We start from the raw sequence: 25,258 nt of genomic DNA on the forward strand, positions 1-25,258 counted from the left end.
CGGAGGGGCGGCATCGCGGAGGTCTCCTGCAGCGGCGGCAGCCGGCGGGAGCTCTCTCGCGCGCCCAAGGCACCGGGGAGCAAGCTCGGAGGGCGCATCGCGTTTCCACGCCTCGCGCCTCGCTACAAGCCGACTGGAGAATGCTACAATTGAAGGAAGCAGCTGCGGTGCGGTGAGGTTGCCTCTCTCTTCATCCCTTACTTTGCATAAAGATTTGATTCAGCTTTTAAAACTTTAAAATAACTTTCGGAGCATTTTGGAGGTGCGGCTGGAGGGAGGGGGGTTTCCCCCCCCCCCCTTGGACAAGCGGCAAGAAACAATTTTGCTCTCAGCCCCCGGGGAAGGAGGAGGGGGGAGAGCCAACGAATGAAGCCTCACTTAGGCTGAGATGATTTTCCTTTCAATTTAATTTTACATATTACAATGATTTGAGGACTTTTGGAACTTTTTAAAACTTTGTTACGCCTCTGTGCCCAAAACTGGCAGGGCAAGATGGCACACTTCCGTTGTCTTTATGAACTCTGAAACCTGACTCCACCTTTAAAATTCAGGCTTCCGGTCTTTGTCTCCGTGTCTCCCAGAGGAACCTCTTGTGGATTGGTATTTTTTTAACCTTCTAGGGGAAATTTTCTATCTATTGCCAGACTTATTGGAGAGATTCTCTTCTGCCTGGTTATTCTGCTCCCGGATTCACCTGGCTACCCTTCTTTTCTAACTGCTTACTTCATATTTGGACTGAACTTTTAACGTTATAAAGGATGGCATCTAAAAGACCCCCTCCTGGAAAACCTGGCTTTGCCACCTCTGCTCCAACATCCGCAACATCCAGTCCAGCCACACAGTCAAAGATAACAGAACTGATGCAACATAAGATTACAGAGATGGACTTTCAACAAATGCTTCAACAAATTCTACAGGGCCAGGAGGAAATCAAGAAACAGTTAAGGGAAATGAAAGATGAAATTAAAGAAAATCAAGCCCAAATATATAAGAACTCACAAAGACTGAATCTTGTGGAAGGGGGGGTGGAGGAGGTGAGGGGGGGGGTGGAAGCTGTGCAGAAAGGGAACAAAGATCTTGACATCCAACAGATGAAATTAGAATTTGAGAGAATGTCCTATTATCTTAGATTTCAAAATGTTATAGAAGAAGATGGGGAAAATATAAGGGACATCATGACAAACATTCTGGCTGACTATACACACAAAGAAAAACAACAGATGGGGTGGGATATAGATCTGGTTTATAGAGTGAACTCAGCTTATGCTAGAACACACAATGTACCCAGGGAGGTTCACATTAAATTCCTTAGAAAAACCACAAGAGATGAAATTCTGGGTGTACAAAGGGGGCAAGCATTGACATATCATGATATGGAGATAACCATTCTGAAGCAGATCCCTAAGAAGATTAGAGAAAAAAGAAAAAATTATTCGCAATTAGCGAATAAATTATACCAGAAAGGGGTGTGGTTTAGATGGTTGATGCCTGAAGGTATGCTGATATTCTGGGAGGAGACAAGAATCAGAATTAATTCACCCATAGAGGCGCAGGCCTTTATGGAAAAAAATAAAACACTCCTAGAGAAACCACCAGACACTACAACGGACACGCAGGACACGGGAGGGGCCAGAGCTCTGCCAGTGGAGGGAGATGGGGCAATAGCAAGAAGACTCAGATCACAGAAATAAATATGAAAATCATATTATTATAAATTGACCGAAAGTGAAAATGGAATTATATTTGGATTTTATATTGTAATGTTTAATTTGATTGAATTTAATAATAGAACTAATATGCTGATTATAATCAATTATATACTAATGCATTATATATAAATGTACGCTATGGGTATGGAGGGAGGGGGGCCTCACACACTTTGCAACTGCCAAAATTTGTATACCTGTCCATTTACCCTTTTCCCTATAAATTTTGAAAAACCAATAAAATTTTATTACAAAAAAAAAAAAAAAAAAGATTTAAGATATCTGACTGGGAAAAAATACTAAGAAGTGGAGGCACCTATCAGAAGAAGAACCATCATCAGGCAGAAACAAAGGAAACGAAATCAAGAGCTGAAAAAGCTTGTAGCCAGAGTATAACAAAAAAGACCAGGAAGCTTGCTTTCAACATGATTTCAATACGATTTAAGAAACTCCCTCTCCTGCTCCCTTGCTACAATTTGCATTTTGGGTCTCTGTGGAGTTAAAGGTTACATTTACATCTCTACCAGAAAGAACGCTTATCTGGCAGAAACAAAGAAAATGAAAGAGCTGATTTTGATGGTGAGGACTTTGGAACTTTGAATCAGGCACAGGCTGTTTGAGGACATTCTTTTACAATGAAATCTTTTCCCTTTTTTGTTTGAAGGGGGAAATTTGAACTGGACTGGAGTTGGTGGATGAGAAAAAAGTGGGAGTTTTGAAGTGTAAAGAATTGGGATACAATTGGACGTAGGAAAATAGCAAATTAAAAATCGGGCATTATGGAGGGGTGGGATCTTAAATAAATATGTGAAATGTTGAAAAATATCTGTGAATCATTTGGATTGAGAAAGGATGATAGGCTGAATATTATGGAAAGAAGTGGAAATGAAAGCCAAAATATAGAAAAAGCAAGAGAGAGTGAAGGAAATAATAAGCTGATAAAGGATCTCATTGGATTTAATAGTGGCACAACGAAAAGGGAAGAGGGTGCCTCCCAAAAAAAAACGAAAGGAAAAGAAGAGGAAAGAATTGAGCAGATGAAAAAAAGAAAAGAGTTCATTACAGGGGGAAAATATAATAAGAAAAGAAAAAGGGAAAATAGGCCGAGGAGACCAAAGGAAATCCTGAAGAGGGTATGACGAATGGTACAGCAAAAACTCACAAAAAAGTTTGGGAGTAAGGAGAAGTTCAGAGATCGGGATTTAAGATTCTTTAAAAATAAATGGAAGGGAAAATAAAGGAAGAAGGGAAATACACACATAGATAATAATAATTAGGGGGGAAAGGTGGAGAACGTGTGTAAAGCATATGCTATTTGAACTTTAATTAACTAACACTGAAATGTAATATGTGTGTATGGTATAGGAAGGATTGCAAGTAAAGAGGAATTAAAGATAGATTAATTAAAGTGAATAAAGATAGTAGGCTAGTTGATATGTATTAATAATGGAATGTGAAATGATTATACCGGGTTACAAATAAGAAAAATATTAGTTGAGAAAGTTACCAGAGGAGAGAAAAAAAATGGAGGGAGAACTTGGAAATAAGCCTAACAATACGTATGTATTTAAAGTTACAACATGAGACTAAAATATGGGGGCTTAATGATATATAAATATGTAACAGTATTATGAGGATAGCTGGAAACTTGAATCCATCTTGCACTTCGCCCCAAAAAGAGGTTTTTATGGGGGGGGGACAAATGGAATTTGTATAAAGGTATACCCTTTAAAAGAAAAACTAGTAATATGGAAAATAGTTTTTTTTCCTTCTTTTTTCTTTTGGAATATAATTATTAATGCCACTGATATTAAATGAGGTTTGCTAAAAGGCGAAAATACACCATGTAAAATAGAGAATGGAAGGGAGATAAAGAGAGGGAGAGAGGTGGGTGGAGACAGGAGAGAGGGAAGTAGAAGGGAAAGAGAGAGAGAGGGAAGGTTTGGAAAGAGGGGAGAGGAGAGGGAGGGAGCAAGGGGAAGTAGAGAAGAGAGAGATGGCATAGGGAAGAAAGGAGGTAGGGAGGAGAGAGGGAGAGGAGAAGAGTTGAAGATGAAATACACTATAATATGATGTATGGAAAGCAGAAGAGCAAATAAAAATTGAAGAGGCTTGATGGCAAGAGGAATTGATATATTATTGAATATTCAAAAAATGTTTGTTAAGATGTAATGATATACTTTGGATTATCTTATATGTATGTTAAAAAAATAAAAAAACTTTTAGGCCACAATACAGCTTTACATCAAGGGCCAGGACCATGGACTTTACAACACACTTACAGTGGCAGTGAGCACGGCAAGGAAGAAGAACACATTGCTACAATCACAACATAAACCCATGCAAAATGCACAGAGGTCTGCAAAGAGATTGCAGATGGCAAGTCCTGCTCCAAAATCTCTCTAGTCAGAGTCTACCCAGCAAGCTAAAGGGACAAAGCCACCCTCGCCTGTGACAGTGACCAAGGTCATTTAAGGTGCACATGCCCAAAGTAATAGACCTTTAGCCAGCTAATCCTTTGATATCTTTGGCATTAAAAGCCCCAGTACTCCATATTCCTTAAAAACTTGTGCAGGAATTGTGGAGACGGCGGGGAGAAGAGCATCTGGTTATCAAGTCAAAAACATGCCTGACTTTACCAACTCTTATCAAATGCAACCAGATCCCTTACCATAGATCTGAAATCCCTACACCAGATGTAACAATTCATCACTCACATTTGAATTGCATAGCACATTTGATACCAGAAATCGATCCTCAGGTTCAGAGAGTCTTGCTCCTAGGGAGAGATATTTTTCAAGTCCACAAGGCAAGAGCTCAGATCAATGCTCCATACGCTCAGAAATTAGACCTAGGGAGGGTCACTATAGGTGATGTCTGTTTAGGAAGCATGCACAAACCAACCTCTGTTAGCAGCATGCTGATAAATACATTAGAGAATGGACATCCTTCTATTTTTCAGCCAAGCCACAACCAATTCCTCTTAAAAGAATCACCACACATTACCCATTTGCCATGCCCCTTTATAGGCCCCTTTAGTGACACCCTCGTCTGTGACAGTGACCAAGGTCATTTAAGGTGCACAATCTTCCAAAGGATGGAAGATGACAACCAGGTGGCAACATCTACTGAGAACAAACTCCCTTTAGAAATTATAAAGGAGGGATTAGTCAAAGAAGATACTGACAACTGGGTCACCCTTCTTCCCTTCAGACCACAGAGGCAATGCCTAGCTAACAATACAGAACAAACTATAGCATGCTCCATGCCACAGCCTCTAGAGCAGTGTTTCTCAAACTTGGCGACTTTAAGTCCTGTGGACTTCAACTCCCAGAATTCTGGGAGTTGAAGTCCACAGGACTTAAAGTCGCCAAGTTTGAGAAACACTGCTCTAGAGTCTATCTGTGCTATTCATACCACAGAACCTGTGGAGAATTCTATGGCTCTAGTGATGCAGCAGCCTACAGCCACACCACAAACATCAGCAAAGATCAAAGAGAAACTGAATCATCCTTCTGCAGTGTCTTCTATGGTATTTGTTCAAAAGGAACTTCCATTCAGTCATCACAGGAAGATCCTGACACAAGGTGTGGGACAAATATATCAGAGACTGTTGCATCCTCAGAACAAACTGGTTTCCTTATTTCAGAGGTGCCCCCCCCCCTAGAAATATGCCATAGATTCAATTTCAACCATCTAAATCAAATGCAGAGAAAGAAAGAGCATTTCACAGAAGGGCAAATCCCCTGATCTGCATCTGTGAGTGGAGGTGGCTTGCAAGCAAGAACAGTTTCTGAAGGAAGAATGTTCAACATCTCACAGATCCTTAATGAATGGAGATTCTTCATCCAACACAGAATCTGAGGGCAGCCTCACAGTAGCAGAAGCAGTGATGTGTCAGCCTCAAAGCCAAGTCACTGTCCAGATATGTTCTGACATGACTCGGGTCCCGTTGCTACAGAATGGTGCTGGATACACATCAGATTACTTCAGCAATTTTAAGGGAGAAGCTAACAATGGGATGTTATATTCCAAACATATATCACTGTCAAGCTCCCAGAAGCCTGATCGGAAACTGCAGTCATGTCATTCTACTGATAGCCATATCAGCAAAAAAAGTAATGGCAGCTTACTTAATGCTACCATCTCAGAACTCAAATAATGGTATCAGTTGATATCAGGCAGGGAGGGTCATGCTGCAACATGCAATCTTTATGTACTGTTGCTGCTCTGTAGTCCCATCAAGTGGCCGGAGGAACAAATACCAATTATATTGTTTTGAAGCTGACCCAACCTCTTTACTCCTCAGCCCGCACTCTCAAAGCAAGTGCACACTGGGAAGTTAGATTCTATTTTCCTTTAGCAAATTTGTGGAAGCAGAAGCATAAAGAAGAATCCATCTTAATCTGTGTCATCCAAGGACAAATTGCATCCCACACACAGAGCATCGCTGGTGAGATTTAGATTACTTGTATTTATTAATTGTTATGTTCAGTAGTAAATCAATACTGCCTGTCTTGTATTTGGTTCTCATTGTACGCATTCCTATTTTCCCCAGTTCCACCATATCCTGTTCTTTCAATAAAGCATCCAGATCTATGCACACGGTCTGTTTTATTGGAGGATAGGTGGGTTTAGCTGCATGTGTAATGAGGAAAGAACAATATATTATGCTGGTATTAAATTCATTCTGAGAGTATTTAGCATATTCCAAGGGAATAAGGTTTAAAAACCTCTGTATATCAAAGTCCAAAGAAACATTTTTATATAACCTATTAGTGTTGAATGCAATTATTTGAGAAATATCATGTGGAAAAAGAAGCTAATAGTTAATAAATAATTATTATTTAATTTATTTAATAACAAACATTTGCTTATTGAAATCAATTCCTATTTTGATTAATTAATTGATCCTGTAAACATAATCCAGAATGGGGAGGATGAAGGTGGCTTCAAGGAAAAGATCCAGCAACAAAAACAAAAAACAAAACCCAGTGTCTTTTGCAAGCCTTATTTTTAAAACTTCTAATTTAATTTTTTTTCTTGCTTTAGATTACAGAAGCTATGTTAAAACACAATTTAAAACTATTGAAGATCCTAATTCTCCTCCTGGTGAACGTGTGTCCCTAGATGAGAGATACTCAACGCTAATCATCCTAGATGGTCAACGATCTCAACAGGAAAGGGTATATGAAATTCAAGCAATAGGAAGGGAACATACTGAAATCATCAACCAGAGAGCTGAGTCTTCAGCCAGAATTGAAACATTATTTGACCCTAAGTATGAAACAATTCCACAAACTGTTGTGTTGCAAGGAGCTGCAGGAATTGGAAAAACCACAATGGCCAAAAAAATCATGTTGGATTGGGCTTCTCAAAAATTTTACCATGATCGATTTAATTATGTTTTTTATATTTCTTGTAGAGAGTTGAATCGCCATGCAGAGTCAGAAAAGAGTAGCATTGCAGAAATAATTTCAAAACAATTGCCCACGTGTGATGCAGTAGAAAACTTCATTCAAAACATACTGAAGAATGAAAGGAAGCTTCTGTTCATAATTGATGGGTTTGATGAATTAAGGTATTCTTTTGATCAGGCTGAAGATTCCTGTTGCTCTGATCCCTGGAAGAAGGAACCTATAAAAATTATTTTGAGAAGTTTATTCCAAAAAAAGCTTCTTCCAAAATCCTCTCTTATAATCACAACAAGACCTATTGCTTTGAAGAAACTCAATCAATGTTTACAATATCCACGTTTTTTGCAGATATTGGGGTTTTCTAGAGAGAAGAGGGAAGAATATTTCCAGAAATTTTTTGAAGATAAAGACCAAGCAGTGCAAGCTTTCAGATTTGTGAAACAAAATGATATACTTTTCACCATGTGTGTTATTCCCCTTGTGAGCTGGATCATCTGCACAGTGATGAAACAAGAGATGGAGGGAGGTAAAGATCTCCAGAAGATGCCATGCACTCACACTGCAATCTATATACTGTATCTCTCCGGCTTGTTAAAGTATCACCACCAAGAATCCGAACAGGATGTCCAAAGAAAGTTGAAAAACGTCTGCTCTTTGGCTGCAGAGGGCATCTGGAACCAGCAAATACTGTTTACAGAAGAAGAAGTCATGATGCACAGTTTGGTTCAGGATGACTTCTTTCCCCTCTTTCTGAATGAGAACAATTTCAAACGGGATATTCACTGTATTAAAAACTTCAGTTTCGTTCACTTAAGCTTCCAGGAGTTTTTTGCTTCTTTATTTTATGTTCTGGAAGGAGGAGAGCAGCACCATTCTGAAAACCTGAATAGAAATTTGCCGGCACTTTTAAATAGACATAAAGAATATTTTAGATCTGAATTTGCAGTAGGATTTCGCTTCCTCTTTGGTTTTCTAAATGAAGAAAATAGAATGAGAGAGTTGAAACAAGAATTCGGATGGGAAATTTCTTGCGAGAATAAAGAGTTATTATTAAACTGGGTGAAAAACAACATTAACAGCAAAATTAATGCGATCGACCTAAATTGGATCACACAAGATAATCATATGCTGTATTTATACAATTCCTTTCATATAAAAATTCATTTCTATTTGGAAAAAGAAATACTTAGTTACTTATATGAGACACAAGATGAGAATTTTGTAAGAGATGCTCTATGTGCTATCACTGAAATAAATTATCAGTGCAACTCAGACATGGAATTGATGATCCTGACCTATTGTATACAGCACTGCCAAAATTTGGAGTATCTCTATGTTCGAAGCCCTACATCTATATATCAGGCAGATAATGGATTATTTCTTCCAAAAAACAAGTAAGTATTTTTGAAAGTTTATAACATTTGGGCATTTAATTCAGATTATAATAACCTCAACCCATTTAACCTCAATTGAGGATTGATAAAATTATAACACTGTGAAAGAAATAAGCATGGATTACCCATGAATGGACAACACACTTTTCTACTAGCCCTCATCCATTCATTACCCTTTGTAATTGGCAGGATGGACTAATAAAAGGAAAAAGAAAATACCTGTTTTTCCATTTTCCCTGTCACCTCCTGTAGAAGAAATGGATATGTGATAATACTCTTTTCAACTTTATCTTAAAAAAGGCAGTTCCCCCTTTACCTGTTACATTAGTGACCTGTTTTTAAAATAAATGTCCAGTCCTTTAAGTGGTTTTGTACAATAACCCTTCACTGCCCAAAGTTATTGCATAGGGGAAAAAGCATTCTTGTCAGAATTCCCAATAGCCAATTGCAGCAGAGACGTTTTCTGAAAATTAAATGAAGCTCAGGCAGCAATCTAGACAGTCCCACTTGTTTATAATTATAGGCAGTAATTATTCTTTGGATGCAAATGAAATGGAATATGTATGAAGAGGAATATGCATGGTATGCTTGCATGCATGGGTATATAACATGTGTAAACTACTTCTCACATCTATATCCTGGTACTTAGGACTCCTTAAAATTTCTCTCAGCTTATTCATTTTTTTGTATCTTGGATGCCATCTTAGTTTTAATTTCTTAATTCCTGCATATAGAGCTCCATAATCATTTCATTTACAATATGGTCTTTTTGTACTACTATTTTTCCAGTTCTGCAACAAGAGTACATTCACATCAGGATAATTTAGAAATGGACTGGAAGCCATTTAAATTGGATGAAGGATATATGGAAGATTTCTTTAAATCACTGACAAAGCTGAGAAACCTAAGAGTCTTGAGGTAAGAAACTGCTTGCATTTCACCACAGATGTTATTGATAAAGAAACCAATACATTGTTTAGCACCCAGATTTATAATTCAAGATGATTAATAGCCAAGGCAATTCCATCCAAGACATAGGTTAGGTCATGTGGAGATCCCCAAGAATGCAGCATTGTTGCCTCCATATGATGTAATCAGGACTAGAATTGTCTTGTACCCCATTCAAATTGACCCGTGTTTCCACCACTGCCCCTTGACTGATTCACTTAAGAATGCTTTTATCCTCTTTAGCATATCTTTCAGAATCTTTCAGGTTGGCAATTTTTTTCACGCCATAGAATTAGGATATTGTCCTTCTATAAGAAACATGGGAGTTAGAGTTGTTGAAATGGAATAGCTTCATTTTTCAAACATTGTAACACATGGCCCTAAAGAGTATTGTGTATTTGGAGCTATAGCTGGCCTCACTTCAACCATACTTCATTTGTCTTCTCCCCAGCATAGTGTTCCCACCTTGTTACTAGAATAGGAATGGAAATCAGGATATTAGCTTGCACTTGATTTATGCATTTATTCCTTCACACAGACTAATTTAGGATTACCATATTTTTCGGAGTATAAGACACACCTTTTTTTCCTCAAAAAGAGGCTGAAAATCTGGGGTTTTATACATCGAATACAGCATTTTTTGCCTTCCCGAAGCCCCACCCCTTCAGCAAAATGGCCGTGCATAGTCTTATGGAGGCTTTCAGAGATCTCCTGGGGGCTGGGGAGGGCAGAAATGAGCAAAAAATGGGTTGTTTTTTGCCCCACCAGCCCCTAGCAGCACTCTATAAACCTCCATAAGGCTATACATGCAAAAAAAATTTACAAGAAATGGGCCCGTTTTCATGAAAAAATGGGCCCTTTTTTGCTCATTTTTGGACTCCCCCACCCTTCCCAGGAGCACTCTGCAAGCCCACCCCCAAGGCTATTCATGCCTTTTATTTGAAAAAAACGGGGCCCGTTTTCGTGAAAATGAGATGTTTTGGGGAGGTTTGCAAAGTGCAAAAACTTTTTTTTTCCCTTTTGGAAAGCTCTTTAACTGTTTGATGAGAATTACATGGATCAAATGCTGTGCCAGCAGGAACAAAGTTAGGTGCTATAGATTGTCAGCGATTTCCTTCTCCAGCACATGTATAAGTACACCTGGAAACATCTACCTACCTACCTACTCTCTCCCTACCTACTGTATTTCTCCCTCTCTCTCTCTCCCTCTCCCTACCTGGGTACACAGGGTACACTGGGCCCATAACCAGTGTTAAGTAATTAAGCTCCCCGTTAGGAGAGTGAGTATGCAGAGAAGCGTGATGAGAGTGATATGGAATAACACGCACAAACCAACATACAGAGACACTGAATAGTATAAAAGTATAGTAGTTTACTATGTAGAAATATAGAAGTATTCAGAGTCCGATTAACAATCCAAGTCATACACGGTTCAGTAATTCAGTTATCAATATTCTTAGTTTAACACACAAAATATAGCTAACAGTTGCAAACCACAATAACTCACTTTACACCTACCAGCTTCTAACAAACAGAGAGAGAGATCTAACAGCCATTCTGGCTCCCTCTTATAGCTACTTGAGGTAACAAACCAATTAATCTCTTAAGCATTTAAAGTAACAGTAACATAATCATAGCTTATATACATTGGCAAGCCAAGCCTAGGGTTACATTTATTTTATTTATTTATTTATTTATTTATTTATTTAAACTTATTAGTCGCCCCCTCTCCCCACAGGGACTCAGGGCGACGTACACAAGCAACAGTTAGCACAGTGTCAGAGGAGGTAAAAAATAAATAAATAATTACAATAAATAACATTAATAGTTTAAAAACTAAAATTGACAATTAAAAATGACCTGGGGTGGAAAAGTTGTCGAATTATGCCAGGCCGGCTAGCCGAAACAGGTGGGTCTTCAGTTTACTGCGGAAGGAGCGGAGATCGGTTGTTGTTCTAATGTCTGGGGGGAGGTCGTTCCAAAGGGTAGGGCCCGCCACAGAGAAGGACCTACTCCTGGGCACCGCCCTCTGACAATCTCTAGAGGACGGCACCCGGAGGAGACCCTCTCTGTGTAAGCGAATGGGTCGCAGGGATGTATGGGGCAGGACACGATCCCGCAGGTAACTAGGCCCTATGCCATGGAGCGCTTTGAAGATGGTAACTAACACCTTGAAGCGCACCCGGTAGGCCACAGGAAGCCAGTGCAGCTCGCGCAGGAGCGGTGTTATATGGGAGAACCTCGATCTCCCCATAATTACCCGCGCGGCTGCATTCTGGACCAACTGCAGTCTCCGGGTGCACCTCAAGGGGAGCCCCATGTAGAGAGCATTACAGTAGTCCAGGCGAGACGTCACCAGCGCGTGAGTGACTGTGTGCAGGGCCTCCTGGTCCAAAAGGGGTCGCAATTGGCGCACCAGGCGAACCTGGTGGAATGTCCCCCTCGCCACGGCTGTCACATGATCTTCCATAGCCAGCCGGGCATCAAGGAGGACGCCCAAATTGCGTGCCCGTTCCACCGGGGCTAATTGTTCATCCCCGATGGCCAGCGATGGAATGTGCTGGTTGTACTGGGGTGCCGGAAGCCACAGCCACTCTGTCTTGGAGGGGTTGAGCTTGAGCCTGTTGTCACCCATCCAGACCCGCACGGCTTCCAGACAACGGGACATCACTTCAACAGCCTCGTTGGGGTGGTTTGGGGTGGAAAAATACAGCTGAGTGTCATCAGCGTACAGATGATATCTCACCCCAAAACCACAGATGATCTCGCCCAGCGGTTTCATATATGTGTTGAACAGGAGAGGCGAGAGGATCGACCCCTGTGGGACCCCACAAGTGAGGGGCCTCGGGGTCGACCTCTGCTCCCCTGTCAACACACATTGCATCCGGCAATGCGTCCCTAACACTCTTCCCTCTTGGGTTGTCAATGTATTTACACACAACTTCACATTCTCAATCCATAAACATCACAGTAATGATTTATGTTTTTTCTTTAACACACAATACAGTATATAATGTAGATTCAAGATACAATTCATAATGCACCCATTATCAAACATCAGAACCTATTATATCAACATCATCTAACTCATCGGGGTTTAAATTTCATAAAGGTCTACATATTTCCTATCCACTCCAGTTTTATTCTTATATTTCTGTTTGCGTCCCCTTGCATGTTTACTTGAAGGTAAATCAGTCTTGTCAAGCACTCCCAAATCCTGCAGTGACTTAAACTCACTGTTCATGTCAGCTTGCACTATCTTTTTATCCTCAGTTGGATACGTAGTCAGCTCATGGTATGCAGCAGGTACCTTATCCACCTTACATGAAACAGATGCCTAATACCTATCAGGTGGCCATGTTACACGGGTTGACCTTCTGGTTAACTCAGGGCTTATTGGTGGACTATCCTGAACGTCCTCCTGCTTTATCACTTCATCCTGACTTTTCACTTCCTCCTCCTGAGTAGACTCCTTCCCTTCATAACTCGTTTCTGGTATTTCTTATACATTCTTTTGGTCTACTCGAGTTTCAATTACTACCTCATCATTGCTTATTTCCAGTTTATCCCAACCAATATGCTCTAAAAACTTCACATTTGCACTGTGATAGATCTTAATTGTCCCACATTCCCAGAACCTATAAGATCTATAATTTGAGTCATAACCAACAAATATTAACTGCCTTGCACGAGTTTGTCCCTTTAATCTGATCTGTGCTGGAATATGCACCCAAGCAGGAACTCCAAACATGTGCAAGTAGCTCAAATCAGGTTTCCTACCATGCCAACGAGTAAATGGTACCTCTCCAGTAGAAGCATTTACAACATTGTTCAGTAGATGATTAGCACATATCATGGCTTCACCCCATAATGTTTCAGGCAATCCTGAATCGGCTAACATGGTTCTAGTCATAGTTTGTAATGTTTGCCCTCTTCTTTCCACAAATGAATTATGTTGAGGTTTATAAGGAGCAGAACATTTATGCTCAATACCAGCTGTTTTTAACATAGTTTGGAATTTATAATTTGTAAACTCCGTCCCATTATCAGTAACTACAGTAATAACCTTGGCTTTTATCTTCCTTTCCGCAAATCTCAACCAATTAAAAAATTGTTGAAATGTTTCCGTCTTGTCTTTCATTAAGTAGCAGAAACCATATCTTGAGTAATGATCCATGATACTCAAAACATAACAGGCACCTCCCAAACTGGGTTTTATAGGTCCAATCAGATCAGTAAATACTACTTCTAGAGGTTCCTTCATTTTAAACTCATTATATCTGTTTGCTGGAGTAACCCTGCTCTTTTCCTTATTAATGTCAGGCCTGTAATTCTGTTCCTTTTAGGATCTTTGGCCTGCCACATATTTAAAACATATATATATTATGCTGTTTCATTGGTATAGTAGTTGGGAGGGGGGAATAGAAAGGAGTAGGATTGTGGAATGTATTGTTATGGATTTTCTTAGAAGCTTAAGGTCGTCTTTTGTCTCCGCACCTCGACACCTGGCCAGAAGAAGAGGGGTGTACATGCAGCGTGGAAGATGAAGATTGGACCATGTGATGAATTATGGGGTGTGGGGATAGATGATGAACTTTTAACTGGGTGAACTCACAGGATGTGCTTTAGAGTTGAAATTCAACAGCATAATGCCAAAATGCCTGTCTTATTAAATTGGAGTTTTAAGGATCACTTTGCCTTGGACAATGATTTAATTCTGCATGATATTTGGAACGCTGACATTATTTCAACTCTCCCATAAATTTTTTTTTCTTTCATCGGGGTACTGAATCCCAGTTCTGACCCAATCCTGGGCAGGACGAAATTTCAGTGAAGATGGAGGAAGGAAAGAATGCAGCAGAGAAAGCTAAGGATGATGGATCGCTTATTTTTGTCGAAACTATCTATGCACCTTCTAAAGAAATAGTTCAACAGGCAGAGGCGAGGGGAAGGGAACTTCAGCTGGGTGCCCGGCGAAAGGAACCGAAACCAAGATTTTCCTCACAGACGGAATTAGCTTCGGGATTTATTGCTTCTCAGGAATGCCTGCTAGAAGGAGAGGGGCCCCCAAGGGAACTCTGACAGACGACTGGAGCATGGGGAGAAGAGCAAATGAATGGAGATCTCAGTCGCTCTCACGCAGCCAGTCTTTGATGGGCCTTCAGGACCAATTCCGACGCCTAAATGTGAGTGAACAAAAACCCCTGGGGCCCCCAGAACCACCCAGGTGGAGCCTAGCAAAGCCCACGTTATCCTTTTCTGTGCAGTGGAGTGGAGACTTTGGTTCTTTCCACACAGCCACCAGCGAATCAGCACCCCCCCTCCTGGAGTGAAAAAAAGTTGGGAAGTAAAGACTAACCAGCCGAAAGGGGCCTGGAACACTTTCACCTCCCCCCCTCTGCAAAGTGATGGCTCTGAACCCATCAATCAAGCCAATCCAGGTTGGGCTTTCTTCCCGGGTCATGGATGGGCTCAATGCCAGTGGACGCCTGCCCCTTCCCAACTAATGGCGCCACCCCAAATAGCTGCCCAGAGGCAGAGCCAGGGACTGGGACCACCACAGGGTCCAGTCCCCCCACCAATGCCTCAGCAGACTTTTGCCCAACCGATGGGGGTGGCCCCACAAAGAAGCTTACCACCCCAAGCAGCAGGCCGACAGGTTGCTCCGGTTCAACCACCAGCACCCCCTCCTCCTCCCACACCCCCAAGGTTCCGTGCAACCTATGATGGCAGCCGAGACAAACTAGCTTACTTTATGAATCGAGTATTGGCGTACGTTGACCAAGTAGGCCCACAATACCTGATGGATCAAGAACTGATCCAAGAAATAGCAGAGGGGATGAATGAAGGAGAGGCAGCACAATGGATAGCGGAACTCCATGAAGAAGCAGCTCCTGAGTTAGATGACATAACGGGGTTCATCCAACTGATGCGGGCCCGATTTTACGATGTGGCCCAACAGGTAGATGCTGAAGACCAGATCCAGGAATTACGACAGGGGGGTCGGCCGGTCAAAGAATTAGTTTGGGAATTCCGGAGAATAGCTGGAAGACTACGTTACTGGCCAGAGAGACTATTGGTCTATATGTTCAAAAAGGCCTTAGATCCCAAACTGAAACAAGCTTGTGCCGTAAGGGGGACCCCAGATCGTATCCAAGAATGGTACACCACTGCAATCATACAGGACCACGAGATTAACACCTATCCAAAGCCAGGTACCAGAACCCCTGAAAAAAAACCGTTAGCCCACCAAACGCAGAGGCAGCAAACTGAAAAGCCCCCGCCAACCCCTCGTTCTTGGGGCCCCAAAATAAAGTGCTACCGTTGTGGTCAGCTTGGCCACCGAGCATCTACATGCTGGGCTCCAGCCCCAGTTCCACAACCACGCCAACCACCTGCCAGCACAATCAAGAAAACCACCAGAAAACCACCAGAAAAAAGTCGTCTGGCACAACAGCCAGCAGGGGCAGAGAGCGGAGCCACTGAAAACGCCCTGGCCACCTCAGAGGAGGAAGAGGAAGGAAACCCAGAAGACGACCCAATGGTGAGTGCACCTATCCGCCCCTTCCAAATAAAAGCCAAACTCCAAATACCGAAAACGGGGGTAGAAGGGGAAGTTGGGGTGATTATAGATACCGGCTGCACCTGATGCTTAATCAGCATGTCAATAGTGGAGCAACTAGGTATACGCACCCGACCCCTAAAACATCCCATTCCGTTTGAGCAAGTGGATGGAACCCTAATTGGAGGAGCTCCGGCTACAAAGATCACTGAGTTAGTAAAGCTGGTGATAGGCCGCCACTATGAGTTCCTCAGATTCATCGTGGCCCCTGGAATGCAGGAGTCAATTATCCTAGGGCTTGCATGGTTGGACAAGTGGGAACCTACTATAAAGTGGGAGGATGGCGTTAGAAAGGTGACTATTGGACTTGGGCCGTTACCACCGGTGGAACCAAAAGGCCACCGAGGAACATTGGAACCTAACAGCCCAACCCATCCAGAACCTGCAGCAACCGCAGCAGACACTAAACCTCCGGGAATCCAACGAGTCCCAAATATTTATTGGGATCTGGCGGAGGTGTTCAGTGAGGAAGACGGAAACTACCTTCCACCTCACCGCGCCACAGATTGTGCCATAGAGTTCAAACCTGGGGTAACCTTACCAAAGCCCAAAATGTACTCTATGACGCCTAAAGAGATGATAGAATTGAGGAAGTACATCGACACCAATTTGAAAAGAGGGTTTATTGAACCAGCAAAATCAAAAGTAGCGGCCCCAGTACTCTTCAGGGAAAAGAAAGATGGGGGGGGGGGTTCACCTCTGTGTGGACTTACGAGCTTTGAATGCGGTATGCGAAAAGAATACCTATCCCCTCCCTCTCATGAAAGATATGTTGAACCACTTGGCTAAGGGCAAGATCTTCACCAAGCTGGACTTGAGAGAGGCGTATTACCGTATACGAATCCGGAAAGGGGATGAGTGGAAGACCGCTTTTAATACTCCCTTAGGCAGCTTCCAATATAAAGTCATGCCTTTCGGACTACAAGGAGCACCCGCGGTATTCATGCAGTACATAAATGAAGTGCTACACGACCACCTGTACCGCGGAGTACTCGTTTATTTAGATGACATCTTGATCTTCTCTGAGACCATGGAAGAACATGTGAAACTGGTACGGCAAGTCCTGAAAAAACTTCTAGCTGCCAAACTTTATGCAAAATTGTCAAAGTGTGAATTCCACAAGACCTCGCTAGATTATCTGGGATATCGTATCTCCAATGAAGGAGTAGAAATGGACCCAGAAAAAGTGAAAGCGGTGTTAGATTGGAAACCTCCAAGCACTCGCAAACAATTACAAAGCTTCCTTGGATTTGCAAACTTTTATAGGCAGTTTATTCCAACCTTTGCTGAAATTGCCTTACCATTGACTGACCTATTAAGAACGGGGCCTTCCCCGACTAAACCAAAAGCAAACCAACCATTAAAATGGACAATCGACTGTCAAAAGGCTTTTGAAAAATTAAAACGGCTCTTTGCCCAAGAACCCATATTGCAACACCCCGATCCAGAGCGACCTTTCATAATCCAAACGGATGCCAGTGATGTCGTGATAGCCGCGGTGCTACTACAAAAGAATAAAGAAGGCCACCTCTTACCATGCGCTTACATCTCCAAGAAACTCACCACTACGGAAAGAAGGTGGCCCATTTGGGAGAAGGAGGCATTCGCGATCAGGTGGAGCATGCTCACCTGGAGACATCTCCTGGAAGGGGGGGATATACCGTTCGAGGTATGGACTGATCATAAAAACCTCGAAACTCTCCTTGCCCATCGAAAGTTATCCCCCAAACAGGTCCGTTGGGCCCAATATTTCCAAAGGTTCAAATTTGAAATTAAACACATCCCCGCAGGGAAGAACTTGTTAGCAGATGCACTGTCGAGAAAACCCCAGTTTGACAGTAAGAAGGAAGAAATTTTCCACCCCATCATATCTCCTTCTCACCAAAAGGCAGCTCAAGTCACCAGTCGAAGCCAAGATAAACTGAGAACCGAACTGAAAGCAGCCCTCCAGACAGACCCATGGTTCAACAACAACAAGGACATCCTAATGATTAATGATGGCGTAGCCTGGAAGGGATCCAAACTGTACGTCCCTGCAGAGATGAGATTGCAAGTGCTACAGCGGAGTCATGATGTGAAACTAGGAGGTCATTTCGGATTCCTGAAAACTCTCCACCTCGCTAGACGTCAATTTTGGTGGCCAAAGATGAGGTCGGAGGTGGAAGATTATGTAAAAAGCTGTGCTACTTGTGCAACAATGAAAACTCGTCCGGGAAAGCCCCCTGGACTACTACAACAAGTGGCCAACCCTAGCCGACCATGGGAAGAGATAGCAATGGACTTCATCGTCGAACTTCCAGATAGCAGTGGTAATAAAGTAATCTGGACAGTTATTGATTTGTTTTCCAAGCAAGCACACTTTATCGCTTGTTCAAGCCTACCATCCGCAAAGAAATTAGCGAAAATGTTTGTGAAACACATTTATCGCCTACATGGAGTTCCAAAAAGGATCATTTCAGATCGCGGAGTTCAATTCACCGCCAAGTTCTGGAGAGAATTCCTAAAATCGATCGGGTCCACGCAGGGACTCAGCTCAGCATTTCATCCCAGCACAAATGGGGCAACAGAGAGGGCCAATGCGATGGTGGAACAGTACATCCGGTGTTATGTGGACTATCAGCAAGACAATTGGTCGGACTTGCTACCTTTCGCTGAAGTAGCATATAATAATGCGGTTCACAGCAGTACAGGATTAACTCCTTTCCAGATTACCAGTGGCATGGAATTCGTTCCCATGCCTGAACTACCTAAGGAACCTCCCTCCTCCATGTCCCTGAATGAATGGCTGGAGGCACTAAAGAAGGGATGGGAGAATACCAAAAAGGCGCTAACAGATGCGGCAGAAGCCTACAAGAAGCAAGCTGATAAACATCGTTCCCTACAACCCCCCTTTCGAGTGGGGGACAAAGTTTTTTTATTTACTAAATACATAAGATTAAAGATGCCTAGTAAGAAATTAGGTCCAAAATTTCTAGGTCCTTTCCCAATAGAAAAGATAATTAACCCAGTTACAGTTCGACTCAGCCTACCCAGACTCTTAGGGAAAATTTACCCGGTATTCCATTGTAGCTTATTGAAGCCGGTAAGGGAGTCTAGCACGACACCATCCACCCAAACTCCACCTCCTCCCATAGTGGTAGAAGGGGAAACACATTATGAAGTGAAAAAAATATTAGATTCCAGGCTGTATAGGGGTCGCTTACAATATTTAGTGCATTGGAAGGGATACCCTTTGTCAGAAGCTACGTGGGTGAAAAGTTGGGATCTGAAAGCAGATAAATTAGTGAAGCAATTCCATGAGAAGTTCCCTGATAAGCCAAAGGGTCCCCCTGGAGGAGGAAGAGGTGGTTAAATTTTAATAGGCTAACTTTTATGTTATTCTCTTTTCAGGAAACGTTTTTCTTTTGAGGAGAGGCCGCCTGTCAGGCCTGTAATTCTGTTCCTTTTAGGATCTTTGGCCTGCCACATATTTAAAACATATATATATTATGTTGTTTCATTGGTATAGTAGTTGGGAGGGGGGAATAGAAAGGAGTAGGATTGTGGAATGTATTGTTATGGATTTTCTTAGAAGCTCAAGGTCGTCTTTTGTCTCCGCACCTCGACACCTGGCCGGAAGAAGAGGGGTGTACATGCAGCGTGGAAGATGAAGATTGGACCATGTGATGAATTATGGGGTGTGGGGATAGATGATGAACTTTTAACTGGGTGAACTCACAGGATGTGCGTTAGAGTTGAAATTCAACAGCATAATGCCAAAATGCCTGTCTTATTAAATTGGAGTTTTAAGGATCACTTTGCCTTGGACAATGATTTAATTCTGCATGATATTTGGAACGCTGACAACTAATACATTACAATTTAAATACTTACTGCAAGGTTTTAATTTCACTCCCTCTGACAACTTTACAGTTTGTTGCAGCGTTTTGAAATTAATGTGCCCCATACGCCTATGTAGCAGATGTATGCACTCATCATGCGGTTTAGCATTTGTATACACAGAATTAACTACACTTTCATCAGACATTACATACAAACCATTATTTAAATTAGCAGTAACCATTTTACCTGCTTTCTCTATGAGACATTTATCTCCCCTAAAGGTTACTACATAGCCAATCTTAACTAGAGCTCTTACTGATAACAAATTAAATTTCAGTTTAGGTATATACAACATGGATAAATGCTCATTCACAAATGAACACCTTGCCATACCTTCACCAGATGCTTTCACCCTCCATCCATTTGCCAAAGATACATGTTGCTTGCTGGTAGACATTTTTATAAAACAATTCTTATTCTAGTAATGCACTGTGATGCTCCACTATCAACAACCCATTAATCATGGCTTATTGGTGCATTTCTAGAGATAGTCAAATTAGTCATACCTAAGTTGCCATTATCATTTTTCTTAGCTTTTCTAGTATTCTGTCGTTTTGCATTTTTACAGAATCTAGCTATATGTCCCTTAGCCCCACAAGAAAAACATTTTCTAACAGTATAGGCAGTTGAACGTGACTCTTCATGTTGTAGTGGTTTCTCTCTCTGTTGCTCTCTTTCCAACCTTCTTCTGGACTCTTCCAACAGGCGTGCAGTTATGTCAGTCAATGTTAGTTCATTTCGGGTTAGGACCTGGAGGGACAATACAAAATCATCATAACCCTCATCCAGTGATGACAGAATGATGTAAATTTGATGTAACTCTGAGAAAATAAGTTCTTTTTCATGTAGCTCTTGGAAAACTCCTTTCATAAAGTTTAAATGAGCTAACATATCTCCACCCTTCAGAAGACGTGCCCTAAACAGTTTGCAGTTAAGATGCATATGTGCACCTACAGTGTCACGTACATATATCTTCTTCAAATTCTCCCAACATCTTGCTGAAGAATTCTCCCCACAAATATGAATTAACTGTTGGTCAGTCAGTGTTAGACCAATTATGCACAATGCCTGTTCGTTGCATCTTTGAAACTCTGCTATCTTCTTGGCATCATCTTCGTCATCTGGATTCCAAGAAGTCACGTCCGGTGGATTCTGTACAGCATCCCACAATCCTTCAGTATGCAGAAGTAAGCTGCACTTCATTGACCAGGAAACATAGTTTGTTCCATCCAACCGGGTTATCAGTGACAAATTTGCTGATGGTGCGTGTGCCATCTGCTCCATAATAGTAAACACTTATAAACTAAACAGCTATCTGTATACGGTATAGCGTATCAACACCAACTCTCTCTTTAACTACGTCTGGTACACTCTGGGTACACAGGGTACACTGGGCCCATAACCAGTGTTAAGTAATTAAGCTCCCCGTTAGGAGAGTGAGTATGCAGAGAAGCGTAATGAGAGTGATATGTAATAACACGCACAAACCAGCATACAGAGACACTGAATAGTATAAAAATATAGTAGTTTACTATGTAGAAATATAGAAGTATTCAGAGTCTGGTTAACAGTCCAAGTCATACACGGTTCAGTAATTCAGTTATCAAATATTCAGTCTAACACACAAAATATAGCTAAACAGTAGCAAACCACAATATCTCCGTATACACCAACCAGCTTCTAACAAACAGAGAGAGAGAGAGAGAGATCTAACAGTCATTCTGGCTCCCTCTTATAGCTGCTTGAGGTAACAAACCAATTAATCTCTTAAGCATTTAAAGTAACAGTAACATAATCATAGCTTATATACATTGGCAAGCCAAGCCTAGGGTTACATCCCTAACACTACCTAACTACTGTATTTCTCCCCCTCTCTCTGTCGCGCCGGCCTCCCTCAGTAACCAAGAAAGAAACCACTTAACTCCATTTTGCAGAATTATGAGTACTTTAACTGGTTATGAAAAGATAGCAGCTAAGCAAAGCGCGTGTAATCATACATACCAATATGTGACCCAACCCCCTCCCCCTGGTAACCCCATCCCTAGTCCAATCTGCAAATCCCTCAGGTGTCATGTGGGTTCCATCTTCAAAACGCATCATCAGGTTGGTATGCAGGACAGTTGGCCTTGGCGGGCCCATCCACTATCTCCAGCATGCGCAGTAGATGGTGAGAACAAACTCCCTTTTCACAATCTCTCCTGTACTTTAACTTCCCTTCCCAAATACCATGCCTCCCCCTCCCCATTTCAATGGCAGCCGAAAGCAAGTGTGAAACAGAGGCTGACACTCTCTATCCCTCTATCTACCTACGTACCTACCTACTCTCTCTCTCCCTACCTATCTACTGTATTTCTCTCTCTCTCTCTCTCTCTCTCTCTCTCTCTCTCTCTCTCTCTCTCTCTCTCTCTCCCTCTTCCTACCTACCTATCCCCTCTTTCTCTCCCTACCTACCTACTGTATTTCTCTCTCTATCCCTCTATCTATCTACCTACCTACCTACTCTCTCTCTCCCCATACCTATCTACTGTATTTCTCTCTCTTTCTATTTCTCCCTCTCTATCCCTCTACTCCCTACCTACCTACCTACCTACCTATCCTCTCTCTCTCCCTCCCTACCTACTGTATTTCTCCCTCTCCCTCTCTACCTACCTACCTACCTACGCTCTCTTCCCCCCCCACCTGCCTACTGTATTTCTCTATCTCTATTTCTCTCTCTCTCTCCCTTTATCTACCTACCTACTTTTTTTTTAATTTGCCTCTTCAAAACCTTGGTGCGTCTTATATTCTGAAAAATACGGTAATGCTTTTTGGTGTTGATTAGAGGCAACAGTTTTCAAATCCACCCTCTGCCAGGGTTCCAAGTAGCTATCATTAGTTATCTGATGAGGACAATGGGGAAGAAGTACAGTTAAAGGCTCTAGAGGCTATAGTCTTGGCCTTGGTCATTTTAGTCACAGAGTCAATGAGTACACCCTGGTTGAGTCAGTTCCAGTAAGCCCCTAGGAGGCCTTCACTTCACCAGTGACAATCTCAAATAGAGCAGAACCTGGTAGATCTGAGAAATTTGGCAGGGACAAAGGCAACCTGCAGAAAACCCAATACTAAGAAGAAAACTGCCACAGTTGCATATTGGGTGGAATATCAGTATTGTTGACTTATTAGCCTCACTCCCTGAGACCAAATTCTGAGAAAAAACATTTTAAGCCTCAGGTGTCTCAAGCTTCCCATCACCAGGTCTCTTATCTTTTCTCCTTGCATCTCTTACTTGTGATTCGATTCCCCATCTTGACTTGTGCCAAGCTTGTAGCTATCTTGATAATTGCCCTTGTATCATATTGGACAAAACATTTTTTCAAAATTCTGTCTGAACTTGCATGTCACGGAATTGTGGAAGGCATCCTGCTTGCTGTCTTGTTGGTTGCCAAAGGCAAAGACAAAGAATTTTATATATTCTTTTTTGAAAAAGATGGTGATCCCATCTGTTGACCCATGGCTAACTAAATTGTGGGAGTGTAGTTCATTATCTAAGTTCACTTCATATTTTAAAAGGATATTGGATTTAGAAATCTATTCTGTTTGGAATACAGTTTAGATGACAACTACATACATGAAATGGTGCCAAATGGTGACAACTACATACATGAAATGGTGCCAAATCCAACATTTGTGTTTCATAGCTCATTTTTTACTTTGATGTATAATCTACACACTATTTATAGGATACTTTTAATATTTTATTTATTATCCTAGACATAAGATATTTTAGATTTGTTGATTCCCATATCTATAATTTTTATTGAGTGTCTGTAATTATTATCTATTCATCGATTTTCATATATCTAATTTTGTAACTGTACTCTTTTTCTTTCCATTCTTCTTTGAAAATTATAATAAATACGTCATAAAAATAAATAAAATGTAAACCGAAGCAGAAAGTATTATTCTAATTATTCTGAATATTTACTGCACTTTCAGGTTGGAAAACTTGCACGTTACAGTATCCTGCAAAATGCAACTTGTTGAAGTCTTTAGGACAAACCAGAAGTTGAAGGAGTTAAATTTTATCTTTGAAGACACAAATCACAGTGCAGTGGAATTGCTGTGTAAGGTGCCATGTGAAATAGAAACACTGGAGTGAGTAATCAGTATTTTTTTTCAGTTTGACACAAAGCTGGGGGGAATTGGAAAATAGATTCAAGATTCAGAAGGATCTTGACAGAGTTGAGCTTTGGGCCCTATTGAAAGAGATGCAGTTCAGTGATGATAAAATTTAGGTCCTACACTTAGGCAGGAAAACCAAACACACTTGTATAGAATAGGCTGTATTTGGCTCAACAGTAGTGATTATGTGTGGGATGGTGGCTCACATGATAAGACGCTGGCCTTGCACACCTATATGGGGTAATATATATGATTATATGATAGATAATAATCCTCTATAGATCTGTATCAGTAGCTCCTTGGGCAATCTGAGCTTTCTGAATTGATGGTGGAAGAGCATTTTTATTGTGTCTTTTTAATGATGGTTCTGATATTAGGTGTCCATTTCAAGTCCTGGGAGATGAAAGAACCCTGAAATCTGAAGGTCTCTACTGTTGATACTGTGTCGTCTAATATTGTAAGAAGTGGTAAAATAGGAGAGCTTTTCCTAAAATGCTATCACTCTGCTAAATGCCTAATTCCTTCAGCACTCTCTTTGTCTAAATGTATTTTGTAGTAGGGCTGTATTGCTATTATCCTTTTCATCTTCTCACCCTTCTCATGTTTTTCAGCCTTCTCATCTTTCTCAACTTTCCTACTATCTTATCCTACTAGTATCTTATGTTTTATTATTTGTTTGTATCTTATGTATATTAAGATTGTATATTATGATTTATGATCTGCAACTTACAGGTATGTACACGGAGAGCTAAAATACTGGAAACAAATTCCTTGTATGTCTAATTACACTTGGCCAATAAAGAAGATTCCTACTCCTACCCCTATATTAACAGTTAACGGAACTAAGTGTGTGTAGCCTATTGAGGAAATAAATGAGGGGTGATGTGATAGCTGTCTTCTTAAGGGGCTATCAAAGAAAAGAGTGTGTCCAAATCATCTGAGGGCAGGACAGGAAGCAGTGGTTGGAAGCTCATTAAAGAGAGATCAATCTGGAACTAAAGATAAATTTCCTGGCAGGAAAAACAATTAATCAATGAAACAGCTTGCTTCATTGAGTTGTTGTACTTCCTTCCTGGAGGTCTTCAAGAACAGATTGGGCAGCTATTGTCCAGGATGCAATAATGTCTC

At 41.4% G+C, this 25,258-nt stretch overlaps 1 protein-coding gene across 1 annotated transcript in view; it reads left to right on the forward strand.

The window, feature by feature from the left end:
- Positions 1-25,258, forward strand: part of LOC309400523 (NACHT, LRR and PYD domains-containing protein 12-like) — a 60,370-nt gene that overhangs the window by 10,951 nt on the left and 24,161 nt on the right. The window contains exons 4-6 of the mRNA XM_081969076.1: positions 6,759-8,517; positions 9,307-9,435; positions 23,945-24,103. Of these exons, the coding sequence (XP_081825202.1) occupies positions 6,759-8,517; positions 9,307-9,435; positions 23,945-24,103 (2,047 nt within the window). The remainder of the gene's footprint in view (positions 1-6,758; positions 8,518-9,306; positions 9,436-23,944; positions 24,104-25,258) is intronic.

This window comes from Natrix helvetica, assembly GCF_964273705.1.
Source record: "Natrix helvetica genome assembly, chromosome: 1".
Taxonomy (NCBI): domain Eukaryota; kingdom Metazoa; phylum Chordata; class Lepidosauria; order Squamata; family Natricidae; genus Natrix; species Natrix helvetica.